At 35.9% G+C, this 22,603-nt stretch overlaps 1 protein-coding gene and 1 long non-coding RNA gene across 4 annotated transcripts in view; one reads left to right on the top strand and one right to left on the bottom strand.

The window, feature by feature from the left end:
• The window catches only part of DAPK1 (death associated protein kinase 1), a 77,939-nt gene that overhangs the window by 12,918 nt on the left and 42,418 nt on the right, over positions 1–22,603 (bottom strand). For 2 of the 3 annotated variants that reach the window (XM_083351983.1, XM_083351982.1), the window contains exons 12-20: positions 20,477–20,596; positions 19,991–20,089; positions 19,468–19,566; positions 18,873–18,971; positions 17,679–17,876; positions 16,548–16,745; positions 12,505–12,603; positions 7,051–7,128; positions 4,687–4,909 (exon numbers count right to left, since the gene is read on the bottom strand). In XM_083351983.1, coding sequence (XP_083208109.1) covers positions 4,687–4,909; positions 7,051–7,128; positions 12,505–12,603; positions 16,548–16,745; positions 17,679–17,876; positions 18,873–18,971; positions 19,468–19,566; positions 19,991–20,089; positions 20,477–20,596 — 1,213 coding nt within the window. The remainder of the gene's footprint in view (positions 1–4,686; positions 4,910–7,050; positions 7,129–12,504; positions 12,604–16,547; positions 16,746–17,678; positions 17,877–18,872; positions 18,972–19,467; positions 19,567–19,990; positions 20,090–20,476; positions 20,597–22,603) is intronic. The other variant, XM_083351984.1, reaches the window with a different exon arrangement.
• Positions 7,369–19,388, top strand: LOC310633972. The gene is made up of 3 exons (XR_014491128.1): positions 7,369–7,590; positions 16,621–16,763; positions 18,890–19,388. It is a non-coding gene; the product is annotated as an uncharacterized lncRNA (long non-coding RNA).

Below are 22,603 nucleotides of genomic sequence, written 5' to 3'. Positions count from 1 at the left end.
GAGTGCAGGCTTGGTAAGATGCAGATGATGAAAAGTCCCAGTACCATCAACAGTCAGAGCCATCCATTTACCTTAGAAAAGACTTAGGTTTTTGGGAACAACCCTTTTTGCACAATTTTTCTCTCATATTCCTAATGATAAACAAAAAACAAATGAAAGTACACAAAATCTGTAGGGTTCCCAAGAAGGTTCCCAAGCATACTCTTAACTCTGTATTTAGCCTTTCCCAACTTGAGGCCCCCCAAATATATATTTTTATTTTTTATCCCACCTTTATTATTTTTTATAAATAACAAGCTGGTGAACATAACTAATATTCCTTCTTCTTCCTCCAATTTTCCCCCCCCCACAACAACAATTCCATGAAGTGAGTTGGCTTGAGAGAGACTGACTGGCCCAAAGTCAAACAGCTGGCTTTTGAATTATTTAATGCAATGTAATTTTATTTTATTTAATTAACATCAGAGTTCCCATCTGCACATGCACCATGCATCCGTGTGGAAGGCAGCTTATGAAGCCAATTTCCTTTACCCTTTACCCTCTTCTGCATAAACCTTGACTGATGACACTGGACTCTCCTGAACAGTTTAGACTGTGCTGTAACCACTGAATTGGAAGGTGAAATCCTCTGAAGTTGCTCAGAGGCCAATTTGTAAACACTTTCGCTTAGAATATCAACATGCTATTCTGTATCATTAAAGAAACTGACTATTTTCCAATTAGAGGAATAAACAGAGATTTTGCTTGATATGCCTTACATTCTTTATGTGTGTATGTATGTGTATGTAGTATATATATATATGTGTGTATGTATGTATATATATCTTTGGTCATTCGGGTTTTTCCCCACGTAGAATTGGAGGTGGGAAAAAACCCGAATGACCAAAGATCTACATACAAACACCCGCAAAAACCTCAGAAAACATATATATTTGCACTCTTCTAACCTGTTCTAGTAGAGAACCAAGTTAATACACCAATATACTAAAAACATTATATTTTTAATATAGATGAGCAGAATCCTCCTGCAAACCTCTTGCATGCATGTGCAAGTGGACCATGTGCACCCGTAGCGGTGCTGGCAGCAGTAAAGGTCCCTGCGTGCCCGTGCAAGTAGGCCACTAGCAACCGTGCGCATGCACAAATGGGCCACTAGTGATTGTGTGATGCTGATGGTGGCTCTAGCACTCCTGCGCATGTGCAAACGGGGCCGCTAGCATGAGTGGGGGGTGCGCGCACATGTGTGTGCACTCACCAACCATTTCCACGGCCTGCTGGTCAACAGGCCGCAGCCTGGTACTGGGCTGCGGCCCACAGGTTGGAGAGTCCTGCTTTAGCACACTGCAGATTAAAAAGTTACCAGACGTTGCTAAAATGCTGGATTAGGAAGTTCATGGTGTGACTTTGGATCAGCCACTTTCTCTCAGCCCAGCCTGATTCATAAGGTTACTGTTGTCGGGAAAACTAAGAGGAGGGACCTTCAACTTCTGTGGCAAAAAGCAGGAATATAAATCTAGCAATAAATAATAATAATAATAAATAAATAAAACCTCACCACTGAAAAATGATCATGATTCTAACACTAAGCTTTCCATTAGACCAGGGGTAGGCAACCTCGGCTCTTTTATGACTCATGGACTTCAACTCCCAGAATTCCTGAGCCAGCCATGCTGGCTCAGGAATTCTGGAAGTTCAAGTCCATGAGTCATAACAGAGCCGAGGTTGCCTACCCCTGCATTAGACCATATTTAACTTTTGATTGAAATAACGACAGATCAAATTTAGGGATTTTCACTGTAGATGGATTATATAATAATACATTAATTCTTTGCCTTACTACTCTATTTGCTTAGAAGAAGTATTAATAGGTTAAAGTGGTTACCCCATAGAAAAGGATATTTTCTGATTCTACACAACCATATCCATTAAGTGCAAGATTGCTTTAAAAAAATTGTTATATTTCTTTCCAAAAACATAGAAGGTAATATATTTAGCATACTGTAAGTAAGGAGAAAACTCTTAAATGTGAAGCCCAGGTAAGATTAAATAAATAGTAGATACAACGATTCTCAAGTTAGCTCGCCTAATAAGGGACAGGGTTTATGCTCAATAGGAGTATACTAAATATCAGAATATAGATTCAAAGTGGATTAGTGCAAGGGAAGCACCTGTGCTTGAAGCACTGAAACTGCCAACTGATAACGAAGTTTATGGCTGTATGTATACACAGTTGTGTCGACAAACAGGTGCAACCTTTGAAATTGGTGCATAAATTTTTCCAAAGGATGCAGCTGTTAGGATCCCTGAAGCAAAGACAAAAACCAAAAGCTTTCCACAGCCGAATATTCAAGACTTTGATGGTCTCCTCCAATACTGACTGACTGATTTTAGTTTTTTCTCTTTCAAAAGACAAAGCGATCAGACCTTACCCATGGAACCTGTAAAATCAAAGTTGATTTCCAATTTCTTATTTTTAATATAAAATGTAACCATTCAGGAATATGATGGAGACCAAGGGTTCAGTCAAAAGGAAAAAAAGGCCATCCTTGATTCCTTAATTCCAAGTGTCAGAAGCCCAAGAAATATATTGGGGGATCCAAAGGATATCTTCTCAAATTTCTGACTGAAGAGCATATAGTGACTTGGAGTCTTTATGAATACAGATCTGGCAGCAATTATAATCTCTAGAGCAACAAAGAATACTCCTGCTCTGTTTTTGTACAGCACATGACAACACTTTAGATATTTCAATATACCGGTATCTATCATGCAAAACTCCTCTATTCTTTAGTCAGTTTTTACAAATATTCTTCATAGGATCTGATTTCCAGATTTCTTAGCATTCTAATTCCTTGTCTATAGGGAATCTGACAATATCCTGTTCAAAAGTATGGCAAACTCTCTTTAGCCTTTGCTCACATTTTGTAAAAAACCAATGAACAAATAAGGCATGGTGATTTATATCAAGCTTCTTTCTCATGGGCCTTGACCTGATCCATCTTTTCCTAACAGGCATTAAAGTCTAAGCATTCAAGAATTAAACAAGTAATGAGAGCTTACCTCCCATCCAATTTTTAAATCTCAGTTAATTGGTAACAGACATACTTAAAAATAACATCTTATCTATATCAAGCAGGGATGTCCAACCTTGGCAACTTGGACTTCAGCTCCCAGAATTCTCCAGTCAACTATGCTGACTGGGGAATTCTGGAACTGAAATTCACAAGTCTTAAAAGTTGTCAAAGTTGGACGGCCCCAATATAAAGTATTTATACAGAGTAAAAATAAGCATGATGCTTCACAAGAAAAACTTTTATCTTACTTACCATGCAGATTTCCACCTACGGAAAGGATGATCTGTTAAAACACTTATAGTTAAATGAAAAAAAAAAAACCTAACAAGCTCCCTCATCAGAAGTTCCTAAGCATAATAGCTATAAACAAAACACAGAAATTTGTTTAAAACACTATAGTGTAAAAATATAAACTTATGATCATCATAGAATATAAGCTATTTAAAAATACTTAGGATCACTATGGAATATAAACTATTTTATTTCTAATTTACAAAAGAAGCCACTGAAAATGGAGCTATATTTTACATTTTTTTTGCAATGGTGCTATTGGTAATCTTTGTTACTGTAGTGTGCAATTGTGCATACAGTAATTCCCAGAGTTCCTGCTCCCAAATCTTGTAAGATCTTGTGAAATGTTGACGTTTTATGAGATATCACTTGAAAAAAAACTTGAAAGCATTTGGTTTTTGTCATATGGAATAAAGCTTCTGGATGACTCACGATTTGCAAAAAAAAAATCTCATTTGGGGGGAAGAGGGTGAGAGATTGGGGTGCCTTGTACTAACAATCTCTCTTTTCATAAGCCCTACTTGACAATCTAACTATTATTGCTGTGGAAAGGCTTAGCTAAGGCAATCAATTGAAAAGCATGGTTTTTACTAATTATTTCACTAATTTATTTCAGATATTAAGATGAGTTTACTGAAGGCTAGATATATGCCTTAGGGATATTGCATTTTCCTTGTACTATAAAAGCAACATTGGGGCAGTAGAAAAACATACTTCCTTCACAATTAACTATAATGAATTCCCGTGTGTTATTGCTGTTCATATCTTACCCATTTTAAATCTTTGATCATTATGAAACCTAAAGATGCTCTCGGATTGAGCTTGACTCATAGTAACTACATGGAAATAATCATGCTGTTTCATTGGCAACAGTTTGATACTACTAATTTTAGGCATGCTTTTTCAGCTTTCCAGTTTAGCCTACTATCCATGTATTCCCTGGTGATTTATTATCCAAATACTGACTAGACCTGATTCACCTTGTCTTGTGAGACCAAATGTTGCTACCTTAATGTATCACTGAAATAGAAAACAGGCTGTCGAACAAAATGAAACAAACCACTTTCCTCACCACACTGTCAGTGCTCTACTATTATGAAGTACAACTTTCCTTCTACTTGAGTATGCATTTGCTTTCGTGATGGCATAGATGGTGTACATTTCTCTCTAAAAAGAGCCGTTTGATTCAGCCACCATTTACAAAAGAATGCAGTAGTGCATTACAGAATGTGGCCATGCTTATCGTAAATACAAAAATGAAAAAGCTGTTCTAATGTTTTTCCCAGTGCTGATAACACAAAAGCATCCTTAAAAGTGGTACCTGTTGGCTTATTAGATAAAGGTGAAGGAGGAAATCGGACAGAATTTGTAGATGCGAGTCTTGGTCTGCGCCTCCTGAAGAAGCTTCTCAGTAGCCCACACTTTAAAGACTCTACCAGAGTTGTTTTACCAGATGAAGAGTGGCCAAAGAGTTTAATTTTTATTCTTGGTTGTAGATTATGAGTAGGTTTAAGATGCTGGATGAATAATGCCCTATGTGTATCCTAAAGGTAAAACAGGGATTAAATCAGACACAACGTTATGATGAGAAATATTAAATATGCTTCGTAATACATTTTCCAAGAAAAAAGACAGCTATCCCGATTTAGCATTCTGATTAAAATAACAAATAATTATTTAATTAACAACATTAACTACCCAGTCTTACATCTCTAGGTAGTTTTGACCAAAGTGAATTAAATAGTAGTAACACAAAAATAAAATAATAAATTAAAAATACAACCCAAATGGCCATGCCTACAAGGATGCCCATGCCAACCTGCTACCATCAAAACCTTATTCCATAAAACTTTAACGGAGATGGGAGAATGGGTAGGCATTCCTGAGATTTCTAAATTAGATTGGTAAAATACACTGATGCTCAGCTGCTATGAGTTTTACTTCTTATACTATTTAGCTTATCTGCTTTATTGTAAGTTGCTTAGGGTCACGTATGTGAAATGGGTGACTGTAAAAATCCAATGAATGAATAAAGAAATGGATGGTGTAATAAAAATAATAGGAACAGAAGACAAAGAATTGGAGAAAATCACAAAGTATCAGGATCTGAAAATCAAAACATTATGGCATAAACCAGCCAGGCTGGTCCCAGTGATTATTGGCACACTTGATGCCATGTCAAAAAATATGGAATGGTATTTAGAAAATCTGTGCATTGACAAAATTTCCATCTTATCAATTAAAAAAGGCCACAATGCTTGTATCTGTGTATATACATCGATCGATACATTATGATATCCTAAGTTCTTGGGAATAATTTAATTGTACAAAGGTGAACATTAGCAGCTGTGATTTCACATTCATATATGCCAGTTAACTATTTATGTGCTACTTAATTCCCTGTGACTTATAAGTTGTAAAAGTAGTGGCTAAATGGACTTGGAAGCAAAATGCTTCGAATTATGACACTGTAGAGTTATCATCTCATCAGCAGACTAATAGCCAGCATATTTTGAATTAACTGGAGTTTCTAGATTGTTTCCAAAGGCTGTCCCATTTATAGTTCATTGAAATATATTGCTCAAAAAAATAAAGGGAACACAAGATAAGACACCCTACTATTAAATACAGTACATTGTGTTGTTTAAGTGTTCCCTTTATTTTTTTGAGCAGTATGTTTCAGCCTTAAGATGATCTGGTTATTGGTTTCTCTAACCACAGTGACCCCTGCTGTTTAAGCAGGAACCATGAGTTCAGAAGTATTCTCAAGTAACAGACCTATTTCTTCAGGGACATATAACTTGTTGAGTGACTACAGGAACCATTGTTACTGCACTGACATGTTTTTCGGCAAAAAGTAACTTGGTCTTGGATGATTTGAGCTTGTTTGCTTCATCCAGATCCTGACAGCTCCAGAAAGAGGCTTTTTATGGCATCTCTGGCTTGGCCTGAGTATGTCATTAGCATACTGATAATATAGACCTGCTTTACATATTCAATATGTTCTTCCTATCATTATGGTGCTATGTTGTGGGTGTTTTCTTTTGATGCCTTTGAGTCGGTGTTGACTCCTAGTTACTGCCTAGACAAATCCCTGTTGCTTTCTTGGCCTCCTTTTTTAGAACTAAGAAAGAATGATGGGCCCAATGTTATCTAGCTGCTGGCTTCATGCCTAAGGCAGGACCAGAACTCAACAGTTTCCCAGTTTCTAGCTTGATGCTTTAATCACTACACCAAACTAGCTCTCTTCAGGTTGCAGATATCTTACAAATTATTTTAATGAAAAGTTAGTAAGCCATTATTACTATTACTAAATGAAATTTCTCCTTTTTTCACTAATCAATTTCAATTAATATCAAAATTACTTACATTTTTATCTTACAATTAAACAGTTCATTGCTAAAATTAATATCAAAATTACCTACATTTTTATCTTACAATTAAACAGTTCATTGCTAAAATGTCTACTTGATTTTTAGAATTCTCTAGAACTGACAACAAATTATCAATCACTGTTTCCAAGTTTCATAAAATCTTTTAAAGTGTTAGGTGGAAGTATACAAAGCTTGGTTCTTCATTATAAGTCACTGTATGTGCTTACTATAAGATGCTCTGAGTACTTACTTACACAGAAAAACAGGATATAAATTTAACTATAAGTAATAATGCAATTTCATTCCTTTACCTTTTTCAACCTTGTAAGCAGACTAGCTACATGGTCATGCTGCTCTGATCTAGCCAGATCTTCTGCTGTTTTCCCATCCTATTAGAAGACAAATAGCCAGTTAAAATGAATTTTTGTCCATATATGAAGAAGTAAAGGTAAGGTAAAGGTAAAGGTTCCCCCGCACATGTGTGCTAGTCGTTTCCAACTCTAGGGGCCGGTGCTCATCTCCGTTTCAAAGCCGAAGAGCCAGCGCTTGTCTGAGGACATCTCCGTGGTCATGTGGCCGGCATGACTAGATGCCAAAGGCGCACAGAATGCTGTTACCTTCCCACCGTAGTGGTCCCTATTTTTCTACTTGCATTTTTACGTGCTTTCAAACTGCTAGGTTGGCAGAAGCTGGGACGAGTAACAGGCACTCACTCTGTTACGTGGCACTCGGGATTCGACCCGCCAAACTGCCGACCTTCTGATCGACAAGCTCAGCGTCCTAACCCACTGAGCCACCGCGTCCCTTTTTATATGAAGAAGTACCACCGCTCTACTGATAGTATGAAAATGGTAAGAAAATAAACTTTCAGAAAGAAACAGATTAGAAGATATCGTGTATGGAATCTTAAATGCATTTAACATAAAAATTAGCTTGTCATCCTTACAATTATTTGATATTTGATGTTTAAAATTTAGCATCTTAAAGCAACATTCTACTTTTTTAAAGTGCTTTTCTTTTTCTTTTTTATGAGCAATACAAAAATGCTTTAGAGGATGGTGAAGCCAATATATTGTTTACTAATCTAATAGGAAGCAAGGTATTGAAAATTGTGTCTAAATTATACAAGAAGCAAAATATTTTATTATTTATTTTATTATTTATCTTATTATTTTATTTATTTAAATAATCCAATGCTTTTATTAAAGACCACTCTTGTTCCATTATATCTGGTAGGAGGAGCAGACTCTGGCTGCAGCCAATTAAAGAATGCTAAGAAAAGCTTGTCTTTTCAGTTGTGGCATCAAACCTCTGAAAAACCTTATCACCTGAAAATTCTTGGCCCAACCAGAATAATTTTCATCAATCAATCAATCAATCAATCAATCAATCAATCATAAATAAATAAATGGCTTTGAGACATTTCTTTAATTGGGTTCTCTTTATCTAGTTTTAGGACTTTTGTGGAAAACAGATAATGTTTTAGATCATTCTTATGCAGAAATGTTTAACATTCAAAAGGGTTCACAGACTTATAAGTACCCCCGTAAACTCTTGTGTCACTCCTGATTTTCTTTGCTCATCTCTCCCATGAACATCTCCCGTCCCCACCACTAGGAAGCAGCAAAGAAAAACTTGATGGACAAGGATATTCCTACAGAAGTCTTAATTAGACTTATGACTCAGCTATGCTAATGGTACTGAAGCCAAACATGCATCATAGCAGTATCACTTAGCAATTCTTGCCTTACAAGCATCGATCTAAGCAATGATTAGAATACAGGCATCAGCTCTGTAAGGATATCACTGGTGCTGAAGTTTTCAGCTGAATATTTAGTAGCTGAAAATGGTGTATTAATTATTTTTTTGTTCTACAGACAGATTTAACAAAGAGATGCACTGATTGCTCCCATTGTCCCCATAGATATAAGCAGAATATTAGAATGAAATCTTCAGGTGTATTAATGTGGATGGAAAATAAGGGGCCAACTACTAATTCATATTTTCAAATTGTTGTAACCTACTCTATATGTTTTGAGAAATAAATATTAGAAGAGTTAAAAAGTATTTATATTTCATGGCAACAACATAAAATAGAATGCTCCATCCTGCCCAGCCTAAATTAATATTTTTATGTGAATTAATAAATGTCAAAATATTTCTGACTAGAAATACAAATCAGCATAGGGACCTAAAAATCATTTCCTCACCACATTATCTGAAGCTTAGCAGTATTCTGACATTTTTAGAGCTTTTATTTCAAGGAGGATCTGGCGGGGTTTTTTTAGCAAGATGAAGTTATTTTACTTGCAGAATCTAGAGCTTGGAAAAATTTATATTTATTTTAACCCTCTATATCTTTGCAAAGAATAATTAGATCAACAAAAGTAACATAAGCGATAGCTAAAAATACACACATGCAAATAAGGATCTAAATTTCCTATTTTGGCTGGCACAAACATAAGAACAGAAATGACCAGATGAAAATGTTATTCAAAATGCAAGAAATGTGTACAATGTAACATTCATTTAGGCCTAATGCATTACAGATTAGTGGTTACCATTCTTGATATGAAAAAGGTAAAGGTGTTCTGAACCAGCCCTCTTCTGGCCTTGTAAAGGCAAACCCCTATTTAAGAAGAAGAGACTGGAGAGCTTCCAAGGCTAAAAGGCATCTGCCAAGATTTAATTACGCAGTTAACAAAAACACAAGAGCTTGTCTTCTCAAGCGGAAAAGTTGCTTTCAGCAACCAGCCCCTCCCCAAACACTCCTTTTATAGAGAGCTCAGGGCGTGGTCTCCCTGTGCCTCCTCCCGAGGAGTCTCACAGCCTTTCTTTGTTTGTTCCTGCTCGACTGCCTCCTGCGTCGGGCGTCCTTGAACAGGGCCAGCTGTGGGTCATCTTCCTCCGCACTCTCGGGCTCACGCAGCTGAGAAGAGGTCCCCGGCTGAGGACTCTGCAAAGCCTCCAAATCATCATCAGCCGGTTCGTTTCCCTCCTCCCCCACATCTGAGTCATCCGATACATCGGAGCCGGCTGTCGGACCCACAGGCTGGCCCTGAGTCACAACAAAAGTTTCCCCCACACATGTGTGCTAGTCGTTTCCAACTCTAGGGGCCGGTGCTCATATCCGTTTCAAAGCTCAAGAGCCAGCGCTTGTCCAAGGACATCTCTGTGGTCATGTGGCCGGCATGACTAGATGCCAAAGGCGCACGGAACGCTGTTACCTTCCCACCGGAGTGGTCCCTATTTTTCTACTTGCATTTTTATGTGCTTTTGAACTGCTAGGTTGGCAGAAGCTGGGACGAGTAACAGGCGCTCAATCTGTTACGCAGTACTCGGGATTTGACCCGCCAAACTGCCGACCTTCTGATCGACAAGCTCAGCGTAATCACTTTTTTCTCCGATTCCAATGTCTTTTTCCCCCCTAACCTTAGCTTTATTTTGTCCACATTTTGCTTTTTGGTGATAATGTTTACAAACACCATAGAATTCTATAATTCAATATTTTCTGAGTGATTATATGCCATTAAGTTGGTGTCAACTCTTAGCGACCACATAGATTTTCTCCATGAAGACCTGTCCCTAGCCTGGTCCTTGGTGCACCGATTGCCATGGTATCTGAGTTTATCCACCTTGCTGCTGATTATCCATTTCTTCTACTTCCTTCCACATTTCCCACCATTATAGATTTATCAGAGGAGCCTGCCCTTGAAAACTTTGGGTTGATTTTGTTAATTTCCATTTGTTGTTTTCTTGGCTATCTTTGGTATTTTCAGGAATCTTCCAAGATCAGAAGCATCAATGCTCTATCTGGCTTTTTCAAAATTGACATTCCCTTCCATAAGTGCCATAGGCAATACCATTGTCTGCACTATTCTGATCTGCGTAGGTATAAAAACATCCCAGCATATTTTTTTCCAAAGCCTTCATGACTACTCTATAAAGTGCTAGTCTATGATCTATTTCTTGAGCATATTGTTGATGGCTGATCCTAAAAGGCAGAAGCTATTTACCACTTCAATCATAAGACCGGTTGTTGTACCATTTGGTCTTTATAGTCAGACTTAGTCTTTTTTTCACTGTGTTCCTTCACTTTATTACAATTATATTTATTTATTTGGGGGGGGGAAGTACTTTCTAGAAGTTACTTATTGGAGAGTCATGGAAGATGACTCTTTAGTAAACACATACATACATACACGTGGATATAAAATTCCGTATCTTGATTTGTTTATGCAATATCGTTCTGCATTTCAGTTGACATAAATGGATCAAGTTAATAATTGCTTACTGTTAGTTTTATAATAGTAACATGTCTCTCTATTGTCAGAAGTACCTTGCTATGGCTACAAATGTAGAAAAAAGAATGTGATCCTAAGTTGCATTAGTTTAGTTTAGTTTAGTTTTATTAAATTTTTATACCGCCCTTCTCCCGAGGGACTCAGGGCGGTGAACAGGGCATATGATAAAAATACAAAACTACAAAAGTTAAAATAGAATTAAATTAATGCCCAAGATAAAACAATAAAATATACAAATATTTAAAACCCAAATTAACTCCCCATCAGGCCAGGCCAGCTTGTTCAAACAGGTGGGTCTTTAACCCGCGCCGGAAGGAGCGGAGATCCGGTGCCATCCGGAGCTCCACCGGCAGTTGATTCCACAAAGCCGGGGCGCCCACAGAGAAGGCCCTCCCCCTGGGGGCCACCAGCCGGCATTCTCTGACTGGAGGCACCCTGAGGAGGCCCTCTCTGTGGGAACGCACAGGGCGGAGGGGAGTTGACGCCGGCAGCATTAACAGAGGGATTCAATCAAAATCACGTGAGGTATTAATACCACTCTAGTATAAAGCCTTAGTAAGACCACAACTAGAATACTGCAAACAATTTTGGTCTCCACACCATAAAAAAGATGTTGAGACTCTGGAGAGAGTGCAGAAAAGAGCAACAAGGACGATTAAGGGACTGGAAGCTAAAACATATGAAGAACGGTTACAGGAACTGGGCATGGCTAGTCTAGTGAAGAGAAGGACCATGGGAAACATGATAGCAGTGTTCCAATATTTGAGAGGCTGTCACAGAGAGGAGGGGACCAACCTATTTCCAAAACACCTGAAGGCCAGACAAGGAATAATGGATGGAAACTGATCAAGGAGAGATTCAACCTGGAAATAAGGAGAAATTTCCTGACAGTGAGAACAATCAACCAGTGTAACAGACTGCCTTCAGATGTTGTTGGCGCTTCATCACTGGAGGCTTTCAAGAAGAAACTGGACTGCCATCTGTCAGAAATGTTATAGGGACTCTGGCTTGGGCAGGGGGCTAGACTAGATGAACTCCTCTGTTATTCTATTCTACATCCAAGGCCACTGAGTTCTTTACATCTGTGACATATTATTACCATATATTTAGAATGTGAAACTCTTCCTGGTGTTGGGAACATTTTCACAATGCATATCTATTTATACTATTGTTTCTGGTCACAAAGTGACCCTTGGAAATTCTTAGCCGGATTCAATACAGTTAGACTTAAACTTATCGATGCATATGCATGTAGCTTATAGTTTCCCTGCCAATTCAAAACTGTCAGAGCCAGATATTCTATATAAACAAAGAACAAACCCCTCACTCACCTGCACTGATGTTACCTAGTTGGGTAATGAACCATCTGCAAACAAACAACCAAACTCAGGTAGTTCTAAGGACTCCACTGTTTTTAATAGAAAACTGCTAATAAGCAGAAAACAAATAGGTCATACTTACAGATGTTAAAGCCTCCACATTAGCCCCGCTAAGACAGAGGTACCGGACCACATCAAGGATTCCATTATTTGCAGCCAGATGTAAAGGAGTTCGCCCATACTATAAAAGAAACACAGTGTTTTTGCTAAATAATAAAACTGGTAAATCTACAAATTCATTTCGTGGTCAGTTGGCAAAGGAAAATATGCCCTCAGTAGAACAGTTTAAATACATCAAGCAACTTACAATGAGAAAGATCCCATAAAATGCCCATTTTACAGGAATAAATCATATAAGAGCATAACAACAACAGGACAGCTGGTCATCTCAGACGCACATTTGATTTTCATTTCTTCTGGGCCAAGTGAGCAAACTTTACTTACAGTACATTACAAATAAAAAATTAATTTTAAATTTTCATGCACTGCTATATCTTTGCACTTAAAAATGTTATGAACTTCCATCTTTACAATTCAGATGACGGCAATTCTTTAGAGCTGTCCAGTCCCATATATGTACTACTTTAATTTCAGCAATACAGACAACTCCCACAAAGTGCACAGATTTATTGAGCCAAGCATAAAGTGTTCCAAGATATATTTGTAGCATACAAAGAGCTTTCAATTTATTTTGAGCTTAGCCTTGCCTACTAATCTGAAGTGAAATAGGACAAAGGTAATTTCCTTATAGTAAAAAACAAAAACAAAAAACCACAAACTCAAAATAGGTCCATGATCAGCTAGTGAATTATGACAAATAAGTAAATATTAGGTTAAATCATTATACGAGAGGGGAAACAAGGGAATTTCCATTTTATGTTTTAATCTCTGTTGTGGTGAGGAAGAATTCTGCTGTTCAATTATAGCAGAAATTCCAGGAATTTGGAATTTTTGTCAATAGTTTTATTCTGTACTGATGACTTTACACCAACTGAACATTAGGAAGTAAGATGAATTTATCAGTTAAATATAAATCAGTAAGTAGTAGGAAAAACTGTCAAATCGATTAATCTCCTGACAATTTATGAATTTGTGGAATTAGAATACTAGCAGGAAGATGATATATAATCAAAAGTCTACTTTTCTTATATTCCCTTAGGAAGGAAGAAAAACATCACCCTTTCTCTGGATCCCCTTCTCAATTATATTGCAATATAATTCTGAGATTTTAGACTGATAACCATCTAATCTTGAACAATAAAATAATGCTTACTGTCCAGAAGAGAAAACTATGAAATGGGTATAAAAGGAACGTACTGTCTCTTCTACCGATTTTACAAAGCCGGGAAAACATGTGCATTTTTTTTCTTTCAAAAATTTTAGCTTGTTCATAAAAGATTAAAATACAAAACATCAAAATATTTAAAAAAAACCAAAAGAAAAAACAACAAAAAAACATTAATAAAAAAGTGTCTTAAAAATTACTAAAACACATATACATTTAACGTCCTCCCTAGCTGAATGCTAATTATTATAATGTAACAATATTAGTTTCCCACCCCTTGCGAAAAAGGCCAATAAAATTCAATGTTGAACTAAATCTACTCGCAAACAGCCTGTCATTTATAAACTATATTAATAACACAACAGTTAACAGTAAAAGCAATAATAATGAACTTATTATGTTAAGAATATAAGAATAATAAAAATTGTAAACAATAAGAAAAAGGCAAGGTTAAAAGTGCAAAACCCTCTGTTAACAAACTGTTATTGTAATCAACTGGTAGAAGATTTACCATGGCTTCAATCCTGAATCATCCCAAATATTAATCCTAATTGATACTGGATCATTGATTGATATTAATCCATATTTGCTTCTTTATACCATCTCTTATAATTGCTGATTTATTAGATACAATAAGTCAAGTCTCCAAAACCAATCTATCTTCCCCCCAAAAAACCAGATAAAATCATTCCTCAAATAGATATATGAAGTCCATTTCCCATTCTCCATCAAATCCGCTAAAAAAAAGCCATTTATTCACCCCAAAAGTTGGATCTATATATGTGGGGCTTAGAATACAATACTTCTCTCAGACATTGAGACTTTCCTATTTTTGGTAGTTATCTATCTCTTAATATTTTTTAAAATTATACTTAATACACTAAAAGAAGTGAATTATTTCTACAGAAATCTAAAAAAGTAAAAATATAAGATAAAATATTGAACCATACGAACAGAAACACTCCTGAAAAGTAGTAATACTTTTAGCAGTTTTATTTTTCAAAGACAATTTCTGTCTAAATTTCTGGTCCTGCAAGGAGACCTCATTTTATAAGATAACTAGGGAATTCCTCTGGAACAGGTTTTGGGAATGCCCAGAATAGAGTAGAATGTTTCTTGATTTCATTTCATATTTTAGATAATACTTTGAAATAGGTTTAAGATACATCATCAGATAATAATCCACTTGGCCCATAGTAAGAAAAATAAGAATCTGCTAAGAATATTATGTGTTTTTCAGATGTAACAGTCACAGAAAAAAAAAGATAATGCAATTATATACTATCTAAGTTTCTATGGGTTTTATGTTTTATTCTATCTCAAAGCATTTGGTTGCTTTATTTGTGCTAATGTTATTCTCAGAAGAAGTTGAATAAAAGCAACTACAAGCCAACCTTTATTTGGAAACATCTATCTCCCTTTGGAAGCAATTCCAAATTCCTTCCATGCACTTCTGCCCCCAAACTTTTTGTGCCAAATCTCTGGACCAAACAAAGATAAGATAATTGAAATAACAAAAGCTGGATTGTTTGCTCTTAATTCTGCTTTCCTGATAAACAGTTTCTAGCATGGCTCTGGTTTTAATTGCTCAATCAGTCAAGATTAAACTAATAGAAGATGACAGAGGGCTCATTTACATAAACTTTTTAGGTGGCAGCTGGTGACATTTACACTCAAAAATGATTCAAACATATGTTTTCACGGGATCAGCTAAAAATCCAACATTTTCATTTTGAAGTTTTAGCACAGAAGGTCACAGGGTTTTATTTTAGATGACAAAACTGTACTGCAATTCTACTTAATTCCCTAAATTTCAAAAATGTTCCTTAATGCTAGCACTCTTGAAATCAACTGTTTTTTTGGCAACTAAAATGTTTCATTATTCAGATGTCGTTCATTATACAGTAGTAGACATCCAAATCTGTCTGTTTTTTTCATCAACACCATTTGAAAATAATTCTATAAGGAAATCCAAACAATCAAGATAGTTATTTAGATTATATTATTTTTTCATATTTCATGTAATTTACTAACCCATTTCCACAAAGCAAGTATACGAGGTATTGAGCTTTTAAATATCATTACTAGAAGAACAACAGACATTTTTGCATTACAGTTAATACTAATTTTTGAATGTGTACTGAAAGGAGAATTATTATCTGACAGCTGTTTGTGATTAATTAAATGAGAAAAAAGAGAAAAAGAAAAAACAAAATTTGTCAGAGGGATCTCCTCTCTAACTCTTTCTGATTTATAAAACATAATCATTGTTCTGTCCTTTATCATCCATAAACTTTTTTTTGCAGTTAAATATTGATTTACTTAGAGCAGTTGCCTCCTTATTCCACCTGCTACACAGAATGGGACAGTTTGATAATTAGGTTGAGAGAAATGTTCATCTACCTGCTATTGAAAAATATGACTGAATAACTAACTTGGAAATACAGACGTATACTAATTATATTTAATCAGTCCTACAGCTTACACTGCATAAATTGCTTATTTGGACAATGGCACAGAAGAGATACCTATGCAAGATAATACAGCTTCAAAAGTTCAAAACCAAATAAATTGTTAATAGTTACAAAAAAGGACAGAAAGCAGTTTTCATTAGGAAAGCTAGTAAACAGATGCCGATGGCACCATACAGTACAATATTTATTCTCCTACTGGCTCTAGTGGCCGTAGGGAAAGATCCCTCTATGTCCTTAAAACATAGCTATTGCACAAAAATTAAATCCTGTATTTTTCCCCAAATATAAATGTAGTTCACTAAAAAAGGTATTTTAATGTACACTCATGATAAATACTTATAGGATTAGATTTATTATTTTTATTACCTTGTTTGTCATATCGATGTTACAGTTTGCTTCACAGAGTGCCATTACAATGGGGACATTTCCATCTTTGCAGGCTACGTGAAGAGGAGTGTTACCATGTCTATCTTGAAAATCTATAGAACAACACCGACTAATCAGCATTTTTACTACCCCCATCTGACATCTTCGTACAGCAAGGTGAAGGGCTATGTGGCCATCCTAAAATAATAAACACAGGTAATTATTTCTTCTGCTGCAAACAAAATTTCTATGAATATATATATAAAATCTCCAGACCTATTATGGCAATACCCGTCGTATGTAGATATAGATATGGAATATGTTACATGGCTACGGTATGGATAAATTCTACATGAAATGGGTTCCCCCCCCTTTTTAATTCAATAATCACGTATTTCAAGAAATCTAATTTTCAAGAAAAAAATGGGCATCCTTTCTAGAATTACCATATTTATGCAAAAATAAGGTACATTTACTTTCCCAATTAACTGTTTAAAAATGTGTGTGTGTGTTTGTTATTTTACATCGGCTCAGTACATGGTAATAAAAGATACTGATAAATGCAAGCAAATGTGCAGGATGTTCAATAAAAGCAAGTATTTGAAATTAAGGCAAATGAGTAGGAGGAATTGCCATCACTTTGGGAGGAACCTCCTCTAGTTGGCTCTGCAGGGGAATGCTTGCAATGGAGCTCTCCTACAGAGCCTCTCCCCATAAATGAGCTAGTGTACAAAAAGTGAGAGATACCTCTTAAAGTTACTTGTTTTTCTACTTAGTTTGAAAAAATCCTTTAGACAACTATACAAAGTATATAGTAGCAAAAAGGGATCATTCAGGCTGAATAAGGAAATCTAATATAAGGGAAGGATACTGAACAATAAAGGCGACTGAAATAGTCAACCGTGAAGTCAAATAACAACTGAGTTAATCGCTACACAGTGCTGAGATCTCATAAAAATAACTGCATTTACAACAAAGAGTGCTTATGAGTGTATTTGGTTTTTAAAGAATATCTTTATTTAATAATAAATATTGAATGCTATATCCAAAGAATTATTAAAGAACATAACACAGAAAGCTTTGTATTATTTAAAAGCCTGTTAAATGTTTCTCATTCAACCATAAACTAACCTTGTCAGTTGCATCAAGGTCAGCGCCATGTTCTGCCAAACATTCCACAATATCATGGTAACCTCTAGCTGAAGCTGTCAGAAGTGGAGTTTCCCCTTCTTTATTTTTAATGTTCACATTACAGCCTGCCGTACAAAGTGCTTTGGTAACAAGAAAATAGCCATGCCAAGCAGCACAGTGCAAAGGAGTTTCTTCTTCCTATAAAGTAATTTTGAAGGACTTAAATTAATAAAGTTATGTCTCACATCCTTTTTGCTTTACCACTATTTAAAATGTCACTGTAAATTTTGACTCAATAAATAAGTATATTCCATGTCATTATTTATTCATGTTTCATGTGCTATCCTATAAATGTAGGATATGAAGCAATCTTCCAATATCTAAGGGGATGTCACAAAGAAGATGGGGTCAACCTACTCTCCAAAGCACCTTAACACAGGAAAGGAAGTAACAGATGTAAACATATCAAGGAGAGATGTAACCTAGAATTAAGGAGAAATTTCCTGACAGTAAGAATAGTTAAGTCAGTGGAATGGCTTGCCTCCATAAGTTGTGGGTGCTCCATCACTGGAATTTTAAAAAGAGATTTGTCTGGAATGGTATGAGGTCTCCTGCTTGAGCATGGGGCTGGAACAGAAGACTTCCAAGGTCCCTTCTAACTCTGTTATTCTGTTATTAAAATCTAACCCTACAGTTCCAGATGTTATAGGAGCCTTCCCTACATTAATGCTCTATCACTTGAATAAACGTCCAGCATGGTACAGAGTTTCAGAGGTTGTACTAGTACTCAGTAGGCCCAGGTTTAAGTCTCTCCTCAGCCAGGGAAACTCAGTGTGTGATTTGGGATCACCATGCACTTTCAATTCAACCTATACCATAGTCTTGTGGGGAAAAAACAAAGCAAAACTATCAGTAGTTCCAGCTCATATGTTCACAATGAATTTCTCTCTCTCTCTCTCTCTCTCTCTCTCTCACACACACACACACACACACACACACACACAGAGAGAGAGAGAGAGAGAGAGAGAGAGAGAGAGAGAGAGAGGGAGAGGGAGAGAGGAGAAAAGACAGAGGCAGCTTTTTATATTTCTGAACTTAACAATTTTAAATAAAAAACACTTCACAACTATATTTGCTTTTCAGAAGCTACTCTCACTTTACACAAATATGTGTAAATAAATCTTCATTACTTACTTTATCTTGAAAATTAGGATTCGATCCAATGCTACAGAGATAATGAACTACCTCAACATGACCATATCGAGAAGCCACATGGAGTGCAGTTTCTCCAGACTGTATTAGAAGACAACCACATGCAAATATTATTTCTTATACCAGACTGTTGAAAATTCCTACATTATGACTGCATTGACATGAAACAATTTCCAATGATTAACTCCACTAATTTAATTTTCTTCATTTGCATAACTCACTGGGAAAAATATGAATTGCACAACATGCTTGACAAAATATGGTTGTATTTTATGGTTAAGTGTAATATGGAAAAACAGCTTATGAGTTCCACTACGTCTTCCTGCACAGGTAAAAAACTAGATATGTGGGAATAGTAAAGAAGATCCTTAAAGCATCTCTTCTCTATAGGTGGCTGAAACCCTTTTTCAAAATAATTTTTTTTTCTCTTCCTACTACTTTGGCTAATGTTCTATGAATAAACTAGATTTTTCATTACTTGCTCTTAAATTTGAAATGTGCCCACCTAGCAAAAATGTAGCTTATTAAAAATTAGAATATTTGGTGTCTTTTTCTAATTGAAAACAATTTTCCTTACCTTGTCTCTAACATCCAAAGGACATTTATTTGTATGGAGAAATTTCAGAGTTTCTATGTGACCATGCCGAGATGCCCAGTATATTGCATTGGATCCTGCCTGTGCAAAATATTTTATGGTAGTAATCAACAAAACCATACACTAATTTGAGCAATTTGTTGCACACATCCTTAGAATTATAATTTGATGTCAGATAGATACAGCTCATTAGTATTCGTGAATTGAAAACAAAGAACTTGGAAGACTGTAATTTGAATCTGAATGAACTAAAACGGGTCTTCAAATTTGGCTCTTTTATGACTTGTGGATTTCAACTCCCAGAATTCCTCAGCCAGCATGCCTGGCTGTGGAATTCTGGGAGTTGAAGTCCACAAGTCATAAAAGGGCCAAGTTTGAAGACCCCGAACTAAAACAATGTTCATAATCTACAATGATCTACGATATTTAATCTCTATCCTTCCACACTACAGTATCAATATGTAATATGTTTTATTTTATTCGCAATGGCCAATTATTTTCCCACCTTATCTTGGACATCAACGCGGGCACCTCGCTTTAGAAATAACTGTAGCATTTGAATATTCCCACATCCAGAAGCAATCAGAAATGGTGGTGTTCCATGCTAGGTAAAAACAACAATGCAGAATTCTGTAAGGATTCTATATCAGTACAATTTAATTACAACACAATTCTATAGATTTAATAATGCTCAGTTTTGAACTTACATTATGCATTTTCTTATATATTTTGGAGATATTTCATACTGCTTGATTTATTTATTCTATTAAATTTGGGGAGGGGGAAAGTTAAGTAACAAAGATTTGATCACAGATTAATTGATGCAATGATGTATGCTTGGTGTTAAATACATTAACAGCACACTAGAAAATGATGCACATTTTCTCAAATATATTATAAAACATTCTGTTATCATATAGCAAATATAAACAAATCTTCTCTCCCAAATTTCTAATTAGTTGCTCAGTGTTTAAAAACAATTACAATATACCTTGTTTGGTTGATTGACATCATAATTGGTCAGAGACCCCAGAAGATGCTGAAGGCCAGGAACATTGTCATCATTGATAGCATGAATGATGGCCTTCATTACAAATGAATCTTCCTCATCCTCACAAATTAAGCAAAATGAAGCACAGAGTTGTAAATGGAGGGGGAATAGGAAATAAAAAAGATAATTAATTTGAGGGATAAGAACTCTTATAAGGATCAAACAAAACAAAATAAGGCCATAGCAATATATTGCAGTTCTGACAGGGTTACTACAGTATTCTTAATAGGAATTGTGCTGCTACACTATATGCACTAGAAGTGAGCATTTTCAAATGGCTCAATCTTGAAAGGAGCCCTTTGGTGTCACTGCAAACATCTAACATGTGGCAACTTTGTTCTAATCCAGGGGTCGGCAACCTCGGCTCTTTTATGACTCGTGGACTTCAACTCCCAGAATTCCTGAGCCAGCTATGCATAGCTGGCTCAGGAATTCTGGGAGTTGAAGTCCACGAGTCATAAAAGAGCCGAGGTTGCCGACCCCTGTTCTAATCTAAGGAGATTTTTACTTCCTTAAAAGTGTCCATCTTGCAAGTATAAAGAAGTAATGTATGAAGAAATATAATAAGGCTTAAGGCCAAACAGATTTATGTTTCTTTTTTTTTAATCTCATGTCTTTCATTTCTTTGGCTCAGAATTTTTAGTCCTTTTCTATATTTTGTATTTAGTATCTGTCTTGTTTTCTAAAACAGTTCAACATATTCTAGGAGTGAGCAGCAAAGATTTTGCAAAAGTAAAAAAAAAATAATTTAAATGTTGCAGTCCTACAACAGTTTAGTAACTGAATTTAGTACCCCAGTAAGTAGAAATCACATTTACAATAATGAGAAAATCAGCAGATGAACAAAAAGAAAAAAAGATCACTCTGCAAAATTTCTTATATATTTTTTTCCTTTTCAAGAACAAATTTGTTCAGTACATATAGAAACCATTTGAGAAAATAAAGGTATCCAAATTATATGAGGTATATATTCCCTAGATTTATACATTTGAATAGAAGCCTCAGGAGGTCAATATAAATAAAGGCAATATACTCTGCTTTAAATTGTAACTATAACTGAATTATATATTTTCAAACCATCCTAATTGCTAAGGGATACAAAGAGATGAATTGACATGTTACATTCTTTCAGTATGTAAATTTTATGTAAAGAGGAATTCTAATTTTATAAAAGATTTATCTAGTAGACCCTCTATTAGACTTGAAACAACCAATTCCTGGTTTTAACTTTCTATGGCTGGGGTCCCCAACACCCAGGCTGTGGCCTGTTTGGAATCGGGACCTGCTGGCAGCAGGCGTGTGCATGAAGCTCCCCTCGTGTGAGTAGCAGCCATCTTGCTCCCCTTGTACTATCTGTCTGCCTTCTGGGCCAGCAAGCCAGAAAGGTTTGGGGACCACTGTTCTGTCTTCTATTGTTATAACTTCACTGTGAATTCTTTAAATTCTTATTCAGTTAAGACTTTTAAATGGTAGCATATCTGACTCATTTCACTAAAACTTCATACCAATTATCACAACTTGGTCCAGTGTAATAATGATAGGCTGCATTTAATTTAACCAGGAAAGTGATATAGGTAGTCTTCGACGTACAACCATTCCTTTTGTGACTTTTCAAAGTTACACCGAAAAAAGTGACTTATGACCGTTTTTCACACTTAAGACGATTGTAGCATCCTCATGGCCACATGATCACAATTTGCACACTTGGCAACTGGCTTGTATTTGTGATGGTTGCAATGTCCTGGGGTCATGTGATTACCTTTTGCGAAGCAAAGTCAATGAGGAAGCCAGGTTCACTTAGCAACAAAAACTTTGGGCTCAGTTGTGATTGTAAGTCGAGGACTACTTGTATTTCTAATTTCTTTCTTAGGACTGCTAACTTTAGTTTATCAAAGCTATAAATTGTTATGTACAAACAATGCATAAAATAATGATTGGAAATCCTATATGGGAGCTCAGACATATTAGCCTTTGTCCATAACAATATTTTTTAGGTTCAGACGAACTTCCAAGATTTCCGGCAACTTGGCCAGTTAAGTTGATAATAATAATAATGAAGTTGGAAGG

Source organism: Vipera ursinii, assembly GCF_947247035.1.
Source record: "Vipera ursinii genome assembly, chromosome: 2".
NCBI lineage: Eukaryota > Metazoa > Chordata > Lepidosauria > Squamata > Viperidae > Vipera > Vipera ursinii.
The sequence above is the reverse complement of the archived record's forward strand: the minus strand, read 5'-3'. Positions and strand labels throughout refer to the sequence as shown.